A 13,459-nucleotide genomic window follows, 5' to 3' on the forward strand; every position below is an offset into this window, starting at 1 on the left:
GAAGAGATATGTTTTCAGAGATTTGCGAAAGTTTGGTTAGTTCGTAAATTGTTTTTAACTTAAGTGGTAAGGTATTCCACAACTGCTCTTCTTTTGAAAAGCAGCTTGATTCTTTTGTGCGTGGGATTCGGCTTCGGAACTTTCAGACGGAAAACACATGCCAGCAGAAAAGGAGAAAGCCGTTGTTCAATAACAGCCCTAACAACAGTCGAACCTTGGCGAGAAGAGAACAGCTAGCAGCTTGCAGAAAGAAGCGCCGTCGCGCAAGCGTACTCCAGCCCATTCTCCAGTGCGCCTGCGCCACTTTTTTTTTTTTTTTTTTTTTTTTTTTTTTTTTAACTATTTGCTTCAGCCTGCCCTGCGGAAATCGCCGTCTGTGTTGAAGTTACGTTCGACAAAATGGCGAAGATAGCCAAGACCCACGAAGGTAAGAGGCGGGTGGAGGGGAAGGCTGTTCTGAGTGTAGGGTTTGGGGAAAGAAACGCCGACACGCAAGCGCACTACAGCCCATTCCTAGTAGTGCGCCTGCGCCACTTTGTTTCGCGTTAGTCGCTGCCTTTAGCCTACCCAGCGGAAATCATTATCTCTGTTGAAGTTACGTTCGACAAAATGGCGAAGATAGCCAAGACTCACGAAGGTAAGAGGCGGGTGGAGGAGAAGGCTGTCTTGTAGGGTTTGGAGTGAGTTTCTGATAAGTGTGCTCGCAATAGTTTGGAGCTGAATAGGGTGGAGATCCAAGGGATACTCCGTACCATATGTTGGGGGAGGAGGAGGCAGTGGGGAATGTGATTATTGGGCAGAGGCAGAGCTGGTCTGCCGTTTTGTGTAATGGCGGCTGTGCGCATCTCGTTGTAGACTCGGATCTGCGAACAGTTGTTACGAGCTAGCTGGAGGACTGGCTTCGTTCACAGATCCTGATGGGAGGAGGGAATGCCGCTTCACGAGAAACGCGAAGGGAGGTGAATAAACAACGCCACAGTGGTCTTGTCTTTTCGCGAGGTCGTCTCCAGGGCTTTTCAGCACGGAAGCTACAAAAATTACATTTTGATTTTCTCGGTTGAACGGTGGCGGCAGTAGTAAAGCTCATCGTCGGTTGATTTTCGTCAGCAGAAAATAATTTTACGCTAACCTGTGATGCTACAGGGTCTTTGTTTACGTTTGGATTTCAAACTGGAGATGTTCCTGTTAGCAGAGGTTGGCGTTGCACGGCGCGAATAGTCACGGTGGCTTCTTTGTATATTACTTTCAGAAACGTTTTCCTTCAACTAAGATTAATTTTATACTTTAGAATTAAGAATTCGTTACCATCTTCTACAGGGGAAAGTTTAGATAAGCAGTTAACCCCAACATGCTATTGGCATCTGTTTATTTAAATTATGCTCACACCTTTTTCAGTAGTAGCTCAAGGTGAGTTGCATTCAGGTACTCTGGATATTTCTGTGTCCCAGGAGGGCTCGCAATCAAAGTTTGTACTTGAGGCAGGCAGTGGAGGGTTAAGTGACTTGCCCAAGACCGGTGCTCTAACCACTAGGCTGCTTCTCCGCTTACCCCGTTACTTGAAGCAAAATAATAAATGTGTCTACTATTCTTCTATATTACATCTTTTTTCCAGTTCTTAAATTTATGGAACTGTTCAGTTAACTTATCCTTAAAATGTTGCATAATAGATGTACACAAATGTTACGCTTTTATTTTTCTTTGAATTCCAGTTCAAATTGGCAAAAACAAATGTTTAACATTGTAACGTCACATTTCAGTGATATCTACCGTAATTTTGCACACGCAAAAAAACAAAGCATCATTTAGATCCTAATGTGATCCTGTGTTCAAGGGTTTTCATTATAGGCCAACAAACTGCTTTTTTCAGTTTTGGCTGAACTCATCACCAGGTTTAAGCTGAAACTGAAAACTGAAGTTTGGTTGTGAGAATGTGAACCAGTGAGGGCTATTGGGGATTGTTCGAGCTTGCAGTCTGTATCCATCTGCTAAACTCACAGTATCCAAGCCAGGGTCTAAATTTAAATATTGAAAGACCATATTTTACCTCTGAGCAAATTAGCGTTCACACACACAAACTGCAGCTAATGAAAACTAAGTAAAAACTAAAATGCTTTTACAGTGGCTGACTGCACCACACTCAGTTGATGTAATAACTCCTAAGGAGTGAAGGTGTGGCCAAGTGGTTAGAGCACTGGTCATGCAGTCCCCAGAGGTGGCCGGTTCAAATCCCACTGCTGCTCCTTGTGATCTTGGGCAAGTCACTTAACCCTCCATTGCCTCAGGTACAAACTTAGATTGTGAGCCCTCCTGGGACAGAGAAATATCCAGTGTACCTGAATGTAACTCACCTTGAGCTACTACTGAAAAAGGTGTGAGCAAAATCTTCTAATATAATAATTTGCACCGCCAACGTTCTGAAGCTGACTCCGTGACAGTGAAGCCGTGTAGGGTTCGTAATCACCCCGCCCTCGAGGGAACTCTGTATAGTTGCCAGGGAAACAAACGCGACATCAGAAGGCGAAGGAACCAACCACAGGCAATTGCACTCGCTCTCACTGCCCCGCCCTCGGAGGGAAGGCTGCATATAATATTCACCCACCGGAAGTTTGTTCCCTCCCTCCCAGTTCCAGGGTCGTTGTCCCTTCCTTCCAGTCTCAGGCCCCCTCCCTCCGAATTTTAAAGGTACTACTACTAAGCATTTCTATAGCGCTGCCAGGGTTACGCAGCGCTGTACAAGTTTAAACATGGGGAAGGACAGTCCCTGCTCAAGAGAGCTTACAATCTAAAGGTAAAAACTATGTAGTCAGTGTAGGTATCAGGAATGGGAAGGTGGTTAGGCACCAAAAGCAAGGGAGAAGAGATGGGCCTTACCATATTGAAAACGCGACCATAACATGCCTCTGTGGTTCTGTTCCACTAGGCTTTCTTGAAAGGATTGTGTAACTTTTGGGAACAAAAACAAGCACTTATAAATGCAGTATTACAATTTTTGTCATCCTGACTTACCTTGCGTGGTAAAAAGCGTGCAGGCTCGGTCGGCACTTCAGTTTTCCCTTCACTGTCTCTCAGCTCTGGTCTCACCTTTGCGGAAACAGGAAACGAGGGCGGGACCAGAGCTGAGAGACAGAGAAGGGAAAACTGAAGTAAGTGCCGAGCCTGCACGCTTTTTATTGCTGCTACTGCCGGCTGCTGTAACCCCGACGAGGTAAGTCAGGATGACTTTTAAAATTCGGAGGCAGGGGGCCTGTAACTGGGAGGGAGGGAGGGATGCTGGAACTTCCCTTAAAAACATTAATGGCAGAAGGTGATTACCTTCCTGGGGCCCGTTTCATTTCAATGAGAAACGGCCTTTTTCTACTAGTCTTAAATAAATGAGAGTCTGATTTCCAAATTTACAGGCTTAAATTACTGCTAAAATTTTGTATCAAAAACATTTATTTGGAGCACTCTGTTATATAAACTATTGTGTGCTGGAGTACAAAAAGAATACAAAGAGTAGCCTCCTCCAGAGCTACTGTACAGTTCCTGGTGGTTGTAGTCAGGGCAGGAGCAATTCTTAGTCATGGCAGCCATTATGAGTGTAGATCCAGAATGCCCCAACTACATTCATAGACTACCAGGTATTGTAAGGTAAGTCCAAGGGGCCCACCCACAACTGGTCCAAGAGGAGGGGCAACTCCTGTTCAGGTGGGAGGCAGACAAATGGGATAAAGCACAAACTTTTGGCTTCTGCTGAAAACATAAGAATTTTTGTTTCAGCCAAAAAATGACTCATTTTGTTTTTGAATTGACCACTTTTTATTGTAAACTGTTGTGATGTCCTTGACCTATATTAGTTGATCAAATATTAAATAAACCTAAACTTATGTTTTGCATGTCTTTTTAAACTGTTTCCTTTATCTTCCCTTCCCCACATTCAGTTTTATAAAGAGAGTAGCAAAATGGCAGCCTTGGAATATCAAGCAATGAGCAAAGTATTCTAACTACATCTACTATAATAAAACGCACCCTCAACGTTCTGAGGACAAAGGTTCTGAACTCACAGCACAACGATAAAGGGTTTGTAAGTTCATGGTGGTGAAGCCATCCCACTATGACTTTGTGACGAACGAACCCTTTAACGTTGTGCTGTGACTTCAGAACCATTGCCCACAGAACGTTAAGGGTGACAAGGAACGAATCGCAAACAAGCAGGGGGAGGAGTAGGGAAACACGCTCCGCGTATTTCCCTACTCCTCCCCCTGGATGTCCAACACCCACCCACCCCGCCCCAAAGCCACCCACGAAAAACAACAACAAGAAAAAAACCCCGCTCCAACATGCTGGAGGTGCAAGACCCACCCCCGCGCTGCCCCCTCCACCAACCCACCCACGAAAAACCAGGCAACAAAATAAGCAAAGCAACAACATGCAGATGAAGCAACACCCACCCCTACCCACCCACCGACGCCTAGCTTTGCCACCGGGGAACCCGAAACCCCGCAAGAACAAGTCCTGTCTTCTGACTCCGGCGTGATCTTCAGCATTAATAGCCTCTGCAGGCAGGGCTTCTGTGCGTCTGACGTCCTGCACACGCACAGAACCCCGCCCTGCACAGGCTAGCAATGCTGAAGATCACGTCGGATTCAGCACAGCACACAACAAAGGACTTCTGCTGGCGGGATTTCGGGTACCCCGCCAGCAAAACTACGAGACGGTAGGGTGGGATGGGGGGGGGGGGGGCATTGCGCGGCGGCGGCGGGTGCATCGCGCGGATGAGAACACTCCGACGAAAACCTTGCAGGCGCCCGTTTCATATGTGTCAGAAACGGGCCTTTTTTACTAGTTTAATTTTATAAAAAGTTACTTTTAGGGTGACAGATAAGCGCTTGAGAGTGTTCCTCAACCCTGAACTAAGAGTAGAAAACCAAATAATTTATTGCCAGCTGTTATTATTTAAGGAGGCTTTGCAGTTTGATGCAGCAAAATGACTGGTAGTTTGAGTTAAATTATTTCTCGTTTGGACTATTATAATAGCTTATGTTGTGAGACACCCAAGAAGCAATTGTCTGTGCAGAATACAGTAGTACAACTGTTGATTGGGGGGCTGTTACGGATCATGTGACCCCCCAGCTGTGTTTGAAATGATTATGAAGTCACATAAGAGGGAAAACAGCATACAAGTACAACAAGGCAAACAGAAAAAGAAGCAAAAACTGGGCCCTCAGGATTGAGAAAAAGTGGAGTCCTTTAATATCACAAATACCCGACACGGGCCGTGTTTCGGCGTACAGCCGCCTGCATCAGGGGTCAATAAACTCCTATCGATTAACTTGCAAAATGTAGCGCAAGAAGTAAGTAAACCAGTCGGGGTAAAACTCCTTGATGTCTTCTTGCTGTAGTCTGCTCTTGTCTCTAACGATCATAACAGGCAGGCTTGCCTCCTTGGGGACTCACACACCCTCCACCCTCTTTCTGGTTATAAAGCAGTTTTTACAAATAGGGTAGGAAAAGGCCTCAAGTTATTCTGATAGCTTATTGTCAAATGCTGTAAATTTTATTGTCAACATTTTTACAGTAATTGTTTCAGAATAATTGCTGTGATCTTCTTCCTTTTTTCTTTTTATAAAGGGGTTTATCAAGCATTTGTATTCAGCATATTTTTCGTACCTTCATTGCTTGATAAATTGAGTGAAATATATTGTTTTCATTTGTGGATATTCATATATTCCACAACCACTGTTTTAATTTTGTTGGTCTGACCATTTTTAAAGTCATCATGCCTCATGCATATTTTTAACTCTTATACCTGCTTTTAATTAATTTCCCTTTAATTTCTATATTTATCATTTTTTCCCCGCAGTAGTTTTATTTTCCCTCACAGTGATTAATCTCAAATTTGATTGTATTATCATGGCTTCACCACATTTACCCCTTGCACCCAGTCTTGCAGTTTAGTGCAAATAAACTGTAATGTAGCGCGCCCCCCCCCCCCCCCCCCCACTAATTCTGAGTCTTGGAGATTTTCATTGACAATCGGTGCAACCTGAGAGGAGCTGCAGATGGCACAGGCTTCTTACAATAACTACCATTTGTATTGGCAACCACGGGAATGTCTGTGTTAACACTAGATATAGCAGCTGCAAGAAGTAAGCACTGCCTATATCTTGGAGTGCCTTTGTAGCTTGCTACAATAAAATTACTAAAAACCAGTAGCCCTTTTTATAGTGTACTATTCCATAGCGTCCCACAGATCAATCCAGAGACTGGTGGATTATGTCCCTCTGCCAGCAGATGGAGAGAGAACTTCTGAGGCTCTATATGTGGTCATGTGTAGCCAGCCAAACCTCAGTATTCTCTCTATCTAGCAGGTGGGTGGTCATAACTCTGCAGCTCTGGATTTGGGACTCCTTGCCCGTTCCCTCGGGATGAGTTGAGGTACCCACGAGTTGAGGGTTCGCTACTACTGGGCAGGGACACCTGGTGGTGTCAGGTCCCTCCCTTTCGCCACCCTCCCGCTGGTTCCTTGCCTGGGGCACATGAGTCTTAATCTCCTGTAAAAAAAAAGAAATAGAGGATCTTTAACACACTCTGGTGTGTTAGCACTCACAGTAAGCAGGGAGCTGCTTCAGAGCAGGCTGGGAAAGAGCCGTTGTTCAAAGCGGGTTGGGGGGTATTTTGTGCTGGAATTGTTCATCAGGGCACATGGCAGCCCTGTTGGAGTCTGTGAAACGCTGCTCCCGGAATGGGAACTGGAGAGCAGCGTTGGGAGCATGTGATGCCTTCCCTCGCACCACTTAAGTGCAGGAAGCTCCGGCGGCGGGGCGGGAGCGACTGGATCGGGTCGCTGGTTCAGCGGCCTCAGACACCTCCGGGTGTCAGGCCTCTCACGTGGCCTTTGAAAGGAAAGCCGGAGTCGGGCTCCGCGACTGGGGAGCGTGGTCGTAAAACAGCTGATTTGAGATCAGCTGTAGCTGGGGTGCAAGATACTGGCTCCAGAGGAGCGGAGGTAGCGACTGGGCAGGCTTCCTTGTTTTCCCGCACGGATTTGCGTCAGGCGCCATTTTGGATTCGGGGGGGGGGGGGGGGGCCAGCAGGGCCTCCCTTTGGTTCGGTGGCAGGTTTCCCTGCCCGCGGGGGGGGGGTGTCAGCTGGGAGACATTGGTGTAGAACAATTGGGCGTACCCTTTTCCCCTGAGTTTGTCCTGTTGTTACACAGGGCTTTTTTGCTTAAGAGATCCGGGGGGGGGGGGTCCTTAGCGGTGAAGGGGCCTTAGGGACTTCTCAGGAGGATTTCTTGGTGGTCCCATCCTCTTTACCTAAGAGACAGTGCCTGGATTCAAGAGAGTTGGATTCTATGTCGGTGGCCACAGACGTAGATGACGGTCGGTTGTCGGAAGTTTCCCAACTGACCCGTTCTGAATTGCTGAGGGGTCTGATGATACCACGGTGGCATGGTTGTTTCGCCAGGACGAATTGGCGAACCTGATTGTCAGAGCTGTGGAGATTTTAAATATCTCAGCTCCAGACAGCGGTCTCTCATTCTTGGCTGCCCCCTCGATTATGTCAGGGACTAAGTGTCCGTCCTGTACCTTTCACATTCATGAGGCGATGAAGGTACTCATTGCGGCGCAATGGGACATACCGGAAGCAGGATTGCGTGTGGCGAGGGCCATGACGCGTTTATATCCGCGTCCAGAGGGGGAGCGAGACGGTTTGCAGTTACCCACAGTAGATTCGTTGATTACGGCAGTTACTAAGAGGACTACGTTGCCGGTGGAAGGTGGGATGGCGCTTAAGGGATCCACAGGATAGGAAGTTAGAATCTTCTTTAAAAGCTTCCTTCGAAGTGGCGGTGTTGTGTATGCAGGCGTCGATCTGGGGGTCCTATGCAGCCAGGGCCTGTTTGTCTTGGGTGCAGAAGGTGATCTTTTCGGAAGAGGGCGTAGGTTGCAGGAGGATAGGCTTAGATTGACTTCTCGCGCGGGCCCTTCTCGGGCTCTGTTTCGGGATGCAAGACGTTATCGCCCACGCAGGGCGGTAGCCTTCTCTAAAACCCGTTTTCCTCAGAAATAGCAGCTTCCCAGGCAGCGCGGCTTCCAAACCCCCAGCGGGATCTCGTGCCCAATGATGGGGCCTTGGTCCATCTTCCAGGGATGATAGGGGGATGGCTGTCCCTTTTCCTGGGAGAGCGGGCCAGGGTAACTTCAGACGAGTGGGTGTTGGTCATACGGGATGGCTACAAACTAGAGTTTGTTCGAACTCTGGCAGATTCTTTCGTGGAATCTCCTTGCAAATCTCCAAGGACGAGAGCAGCGGTCAGAGACACTTTAGAAAATTTAATTCACTTGGTGGCTGTGGTTCCCATTCTGGTGACTCAGCGCGGTTCAGGCCGTTATTATTTCGTGGTTCCAAAGAAAGGAGGCTCCTTTCATCTGGTTCTCGATCTCAAGGGAGTAAACACAGCTCTGCGAGTGCGTCATTTTTGCATGGAAACTCTTTGGGACGTCATATTTGCAGTTCAGCCTGGGGAGTTTCTTACTTCCCTCGATCTCGGAGGCTTACTTGCATATTCCCATTTGGCCGCCTCATCAACCTGTTTCTTCGGTTTGTGGTCCTGGGTCAACCCTTTCAGTTCCAGGCGCTTCCCTTAGGCCTAGCTACGGTTCCTTTGCCATTTTCCAAGATTATGGTTGTGGTCGCTACGTTTCTGCGATAGGAAGGGGTGCAAGTGCATCCTTATCTCGATGACTCGTTGATAAGGCTCCGTCTTTTCAGGCGACAGGGTAGTCAGTCTGCTGAGGTCGTTGGGGTGGATTGTCAACTTGGAGAAAGAGTCATTTGTTTCCATCTCAATCCTTGGAATACCTGGGGGTGCTTTTCGACACCCGTGTGGGCAGAGTTGTCTTGCCGCCCAACAGGAGGTTGAAGTTGCAGGTGCAGTTTCGGAGCCTGCTGAGCATTCCAGTGCCCACGGCTTGGAACTATGTAAAGGTTTTGGGATCCATGGCAGCCATGTTGGAGGTGGTTCCGTGGGCCAGGAGTCACATAAGGCCTCTTCAGCGATCTCTGTTGAGCCGATGGTCTCCGGTGTCGGAGGATTACTCAGTTCAATTATGGGAACTTTTGGTCAGGATGGAAATCCGTTGGTGGCTCCAGGATGACAAGTTGAGCCTGGGGATGCTTCTGGCGGGGTGCCAGACTGGGTAGTAGTGACTACGGATGCCAGTCTTTCAGGATGGGGAGCCCATTGTCGGGGGTTCACAGCACAGGGTGCTTGGTCTCAGATGGAGGCTTCTTGGTCCATCAATCGGTTGGAGCCGAGAGCGGTGCGGCTAGCGTTGCAGGCATTTCACGTGGATCTGGCGGGGAGGCCGGTTCGTGTTCTCTCGGACAACGAGACTGCGGTAGCCTATGTCAATCGTCAGGGGGGCACCAGGAGTGTTCCTGTGGCCAAGGAGGTGGAGTGTCCATGCCATTGGGCGGAGGAGCACTTGGTTCAGCTGTCAGCAGCGCACATTGCAGGGACACTGAATACCGAAGCAGATTTTCTGAGTCATATGTTGGATCCGGGGGAGTGGGAGCTCTCTGCTCAGGCGTTTTCCTTGGCGCCTCCACAGTGGATGGTGGCGGTCACAGATGCAAGTCTCTTGGACTGGAGAGCCCTTTGCCACCTCCTTCTGCCTCCGGGGCAATGGATGGCACGGGCGACGGTGTGGCTGATCTGCCTGGACCTGTTTTTGGTGCCATTTGTCTTCTAACCTTTTAGGACTCGTTGCGGGTCAGGCGGTGCTTGTGCTGTCAGAGAACACAATAGCGGTGGCTTCCTCTTTGACAGGGTGGGATTCAGTCGGACCCTGGCCACCAGGGTGTGTCGCCCCCATGGAGTGGGCAGAGGACCTTGTGTTAGTTTTTCTGTGGACCACTTCGCAGGCTTTTCCTACAGTGTGCTTTTTTTCTGCTGTCTTCTGGTCTCGGTGCCTTATTTCTTTTTGTCATCGGAGAGAGGGCGATTCGGCAGGGTTGTTGTTAAGCTGCTGCTTTAGCCAGAGGATGTTCTTCAGTAGTGTTTCCTCTGTGGCCGAGTTCTTTTCGGATCGCTCGCCACCGGGGTCGAGTCATTCCGGTAGCTCTGGATTGGCCATGGTGCCCTTGCTATGTGGATCTGGTGCGGCTCCTGGTGGCCCCTCAGTTTCAAATTCCGCTGGACTCCGGTCTCTTTGTTATAGAGTGAAGGATCCCTCTTGCTTTGGTCTTACAGCCTGTTTTTTTTTGAGAGGTCGACTCTGAGGAACATAGTTCTTCGGACCCAGTGATTACTGCTCTATTGTGAGCTTGTATTCAGTCTACTTCGCATGTTCTCGGGTGTAGAGGATTTTTTGAGGCATGGTTGTGGCTCACGCTAGGTCTCCATTGCGGACGTTTGTTCCTCAGCAATTTGCTTTCTTTCTGCAGGACGGGTTGCAAAAGGGCCTGGCCTCTAATTGACTTCGGGGGCAGGTAGCGGTAGCCAGCTTCTGGGAGAGTGTGTCAGGCTCTTCTCTGGCTTCGCACCCGGACGTGGTGCATTTCTTGCAGAGTTCTTTGCTCCTCCACTGCTGCAACCTTTTTCGCCCTGAAACCTCGTTACTTGTCAACAGCAGATGAACGCATTAACTGATGGGTTGTATTCGCCTACCAGCAGGTGGAGATAGAGAACGCTGCAAGCACATGGTGTTCCTGGACGCCCAGCCCCCCTCTGCCTTCTCCTTAGCCCATACACCATGCGCCCTCCCTGCCCATTTTCAAGTCCTTACTCAAGGCCCATCTCTTCTCCCTTGCTTTTGGTACCTAACCACCTTCCCATTCCTGATACCTACACTGACTACATAGTTTTTACCTTTAGATTGTAAGCTCTCTTGAGCAGGGACTGTCCTTCCCCATGTTTAAACTTGTACAGCGCTGTGTAACCCTGGCAGCGCTATAGAAATGCTAAGTAGTAGTAGTAGTATATATCTCCCAGCAGGTGTGGACGTCGCTTTCTCAGCTCCTGGATTTCTGACTGGGGTGACTCCTGTGCTTTGCCAGTAGAGCGGGGGGTGTTGTGGCTGGTGGTGCCCACTTTAAAGGCATTCTTGGTTTTCCCTGTCCCTGCCTTACCCCATTCCCCCTCCTCCTGGAGTTCCTCTGTGGCTGCCTGCCTCTACTTTCCTCAAAGAAAAAAAAAATTCTGAGGCTTTCTCCAGAGCTTCTGGTTCGGTGCAGCTTGACCGAAGCTTGTTTGACTCAGTCTCCTGAGGTGAGAATGGTGCCCAGCTCCTCCAGGGAGGTTCCTGCTGACAGCGCTCTGTACGGGGTAAGTTTTGGTGCGAAGGCGCCATTTTGTTTTCTGTATTTGATGGCTGCTGAAGGGGTTAAGTGCTGCTCCCACTGTGGGAAACGCAGATCAGCAGCGGGGCTTTGCAGCACATGCTGCCTAGATGCTAAAGCTGGCACGAGCATAGTGGGCGGCGATTCTTCCTGCCCAACGGAGTTGGCAGCGGGGGCCATCTTGGAGGTGCAGCGTGACTCAACCCTCGCAGTTGCGGAGGGGTCTGAGTGCAGGGGGACGCCTTGTTTCGAGGTTTCTAGAGGAGCTATTGCCTCCGCTTCCCCCAATGTGGGGGCGGATGTACAGAGTGAGTTTTTCTCCCCTGAATTTGTACTGCTGATGCATAAGGCTTTTATGTTAAAAAGAGCACTGCCTTAGGTTCCTGACAATTCCTTTCGGACTGGGTTGCTTCCAGTTCTTGATAGCCCAGCGTCTGCTGGAGACTTTATTTCTCCCCCCGAGCTTTTGGCTGACGCTAAGCGTAGACGAGTGAATACCCCATCTGAGGGGGACTCATCACGCTGTTCTCCCCCGTGGGCTAGTTTCGGGGAGTCTGAGGGGTCTGACAGGCCCTCATGGACTGATGATCCAGACAAAGGTGGCTGCTTGCCACAGGAGTTGGATGACCCTAAAGCGGTTCGGATTTTCCAATCGCGACGAGCTGCCAGCTCTCATTTCTGATGCCTTACAGGCCCTTTGTATTAAAGAGCCTGATGAGGGTGCTGCCGCTTCTATTAATCCTAGGATGGCTAGTACTAAGAAGCCTTCTCGGGCTTTTCCCATGCATGCTTCCATCCAAGAGCTTATTTTTATTTTCAGCTCAATGGTCTGACCCTGATGGTCCCTTGAAGGTGGCCAGGGCTATGTGTCACCTTTACCCTTTGAGTGAAAGTCAGTTGGCCCTCTTTGGGATGCCTAAAGTGAATGCGTTAGTCACAGCTGTGACTAAAAAGACTACTCTCCCGTTGGAGGGAGGGCTCGCTTTGAAAGATATGCAGGACCGGCGGCTGGAATCTGCGCTGAAGCGGTCCTTTGAAATCTTGGGCCTTTCCTTACGGGTGGCTATTTGCAGTTCCTGTGCAGCCCGGGCCTGCCTTTCCTGGTTGCAGCAGGCGGTTGAGAAGCCCGCGTATGGAGTCTGCCCTGTCTTTTTTGGCTGATGCCCTTTATGATCTGGTCAGAGCTTCGGCTAAGCAGATGTCTGTGGTGGTTGTTGTCCGCTGCTTTCTTTGGCTCCGGCATTGGGCGGCTGACATGGCCTCTAAACAAAAGCTGGTGAGGTTACCCTTTCGGGCTTCTTTTATTTGGGGAGGATTTGGAGAAGATTGTTAAGGACCTAGGGGACTCTAAGTCCCAACGGTTGCCTGAGGATAGGCTGAGGCCTTCTTCCAAAAGTCTTTCTTTTCCCTCCTCTTCCAGGCCACATTTTTGCGAAGTTCGCAGGTATAACCCGGGGTGCTTTGCGGGGTTTGGTCAACGTACCCATTTCCAGCAGAGGAACTCCTTTCATTTGGACCCACTCGTCTGTTCCCGCAGTACGGGGTCGTCTCTCCCTCTTTCTCGAGGAGTGGACCAAGATTACAGTGAAACCTCAGTTTTCGTCGATAATCTGTCCGAAAATAATCAGCGAAAACTGAAACCGACGAAAACCGAGGCAATAAGAAATTTTTCTTTTACATGAATAAAAAAGACTAATATATAGAATAAATGAACATTTAACATGGCATTTACCTTTCTGAAGACTCTTATTGGCGTTTGGAAGAGGGTGCAGATATTATTGTTTGGAAGGGGGATCCCCCTCCATAAGTACAGTAGGTATCAAGGCACTATCTGGGGGGGTCACTTCCCTTCTTGGTCTTTTGGCACTAGGACCAGCTTCAGAGTCAGTGGACCCATGTCGCACAAGAAAGCTGTCCAAAGAGGTTTGTTTCATCTGCCTCTTTTAAGATTTGCCTAAAATGGGGCAAGACATTATCATTAAACAAGTTGCAGACACATCCTTCAACAGCTTTGTCTGGGTGATGTTTCTCCACAAACACCTGTACTTTACTTCACATGGAGAAGATGTCCTTAATCTCTGAAGAAGGCACATTCTCCCATGTCTCTTCCTCCTTATCCGAAGCAATTTCT

The 13,459-nt window shown here is 48.9% G+C and overlaps 1 protein-coding gene across 3 annotated transcripts in view; it reads left to right on the plus strand.

Annotated features, from left to right (window-relative positions):
- Nucleotides 1-363: 363 nt before the first annotated feature.
- Nucleotides 364-13,459, plus strand: part of SF3B1 (splicing factor 3b subunit 1) — a 189,707-nt gene continuing 176,611 nt past the window's right edge. The window contains exon 1 of one of the 3 annotated variants that reach the window (XM_030209807.1): nt 364-427. In XM_030209807.1, coding sequence (XP_030065667.1) covers nt 400-427 — 28 coding nt within the window. In that variant the 5' untranslated portion in view covers nt 364-399. Of the gene's footprint in view, nt 428-506; nt 638-13,459 lie in introns of those variants that run through there. The other 2 variants (XR_003942841.1, XM_030209806.1) reach the window with 2 other exon arrangements.

Source organism: Microcaecilia unicolor, chromosome 7 (genome assembly GCF_901765095.1).
Source record: "Microcaecilia unicolor chromosome 7, aMicUni1.1, whole genome shotgun sequence".
NCBI lineage: Eukaryota > Metazoa > Chordata > Amphibia > Gymnophiona > Siphonopidae > Microcaecilia > Microcaecilia unicolor.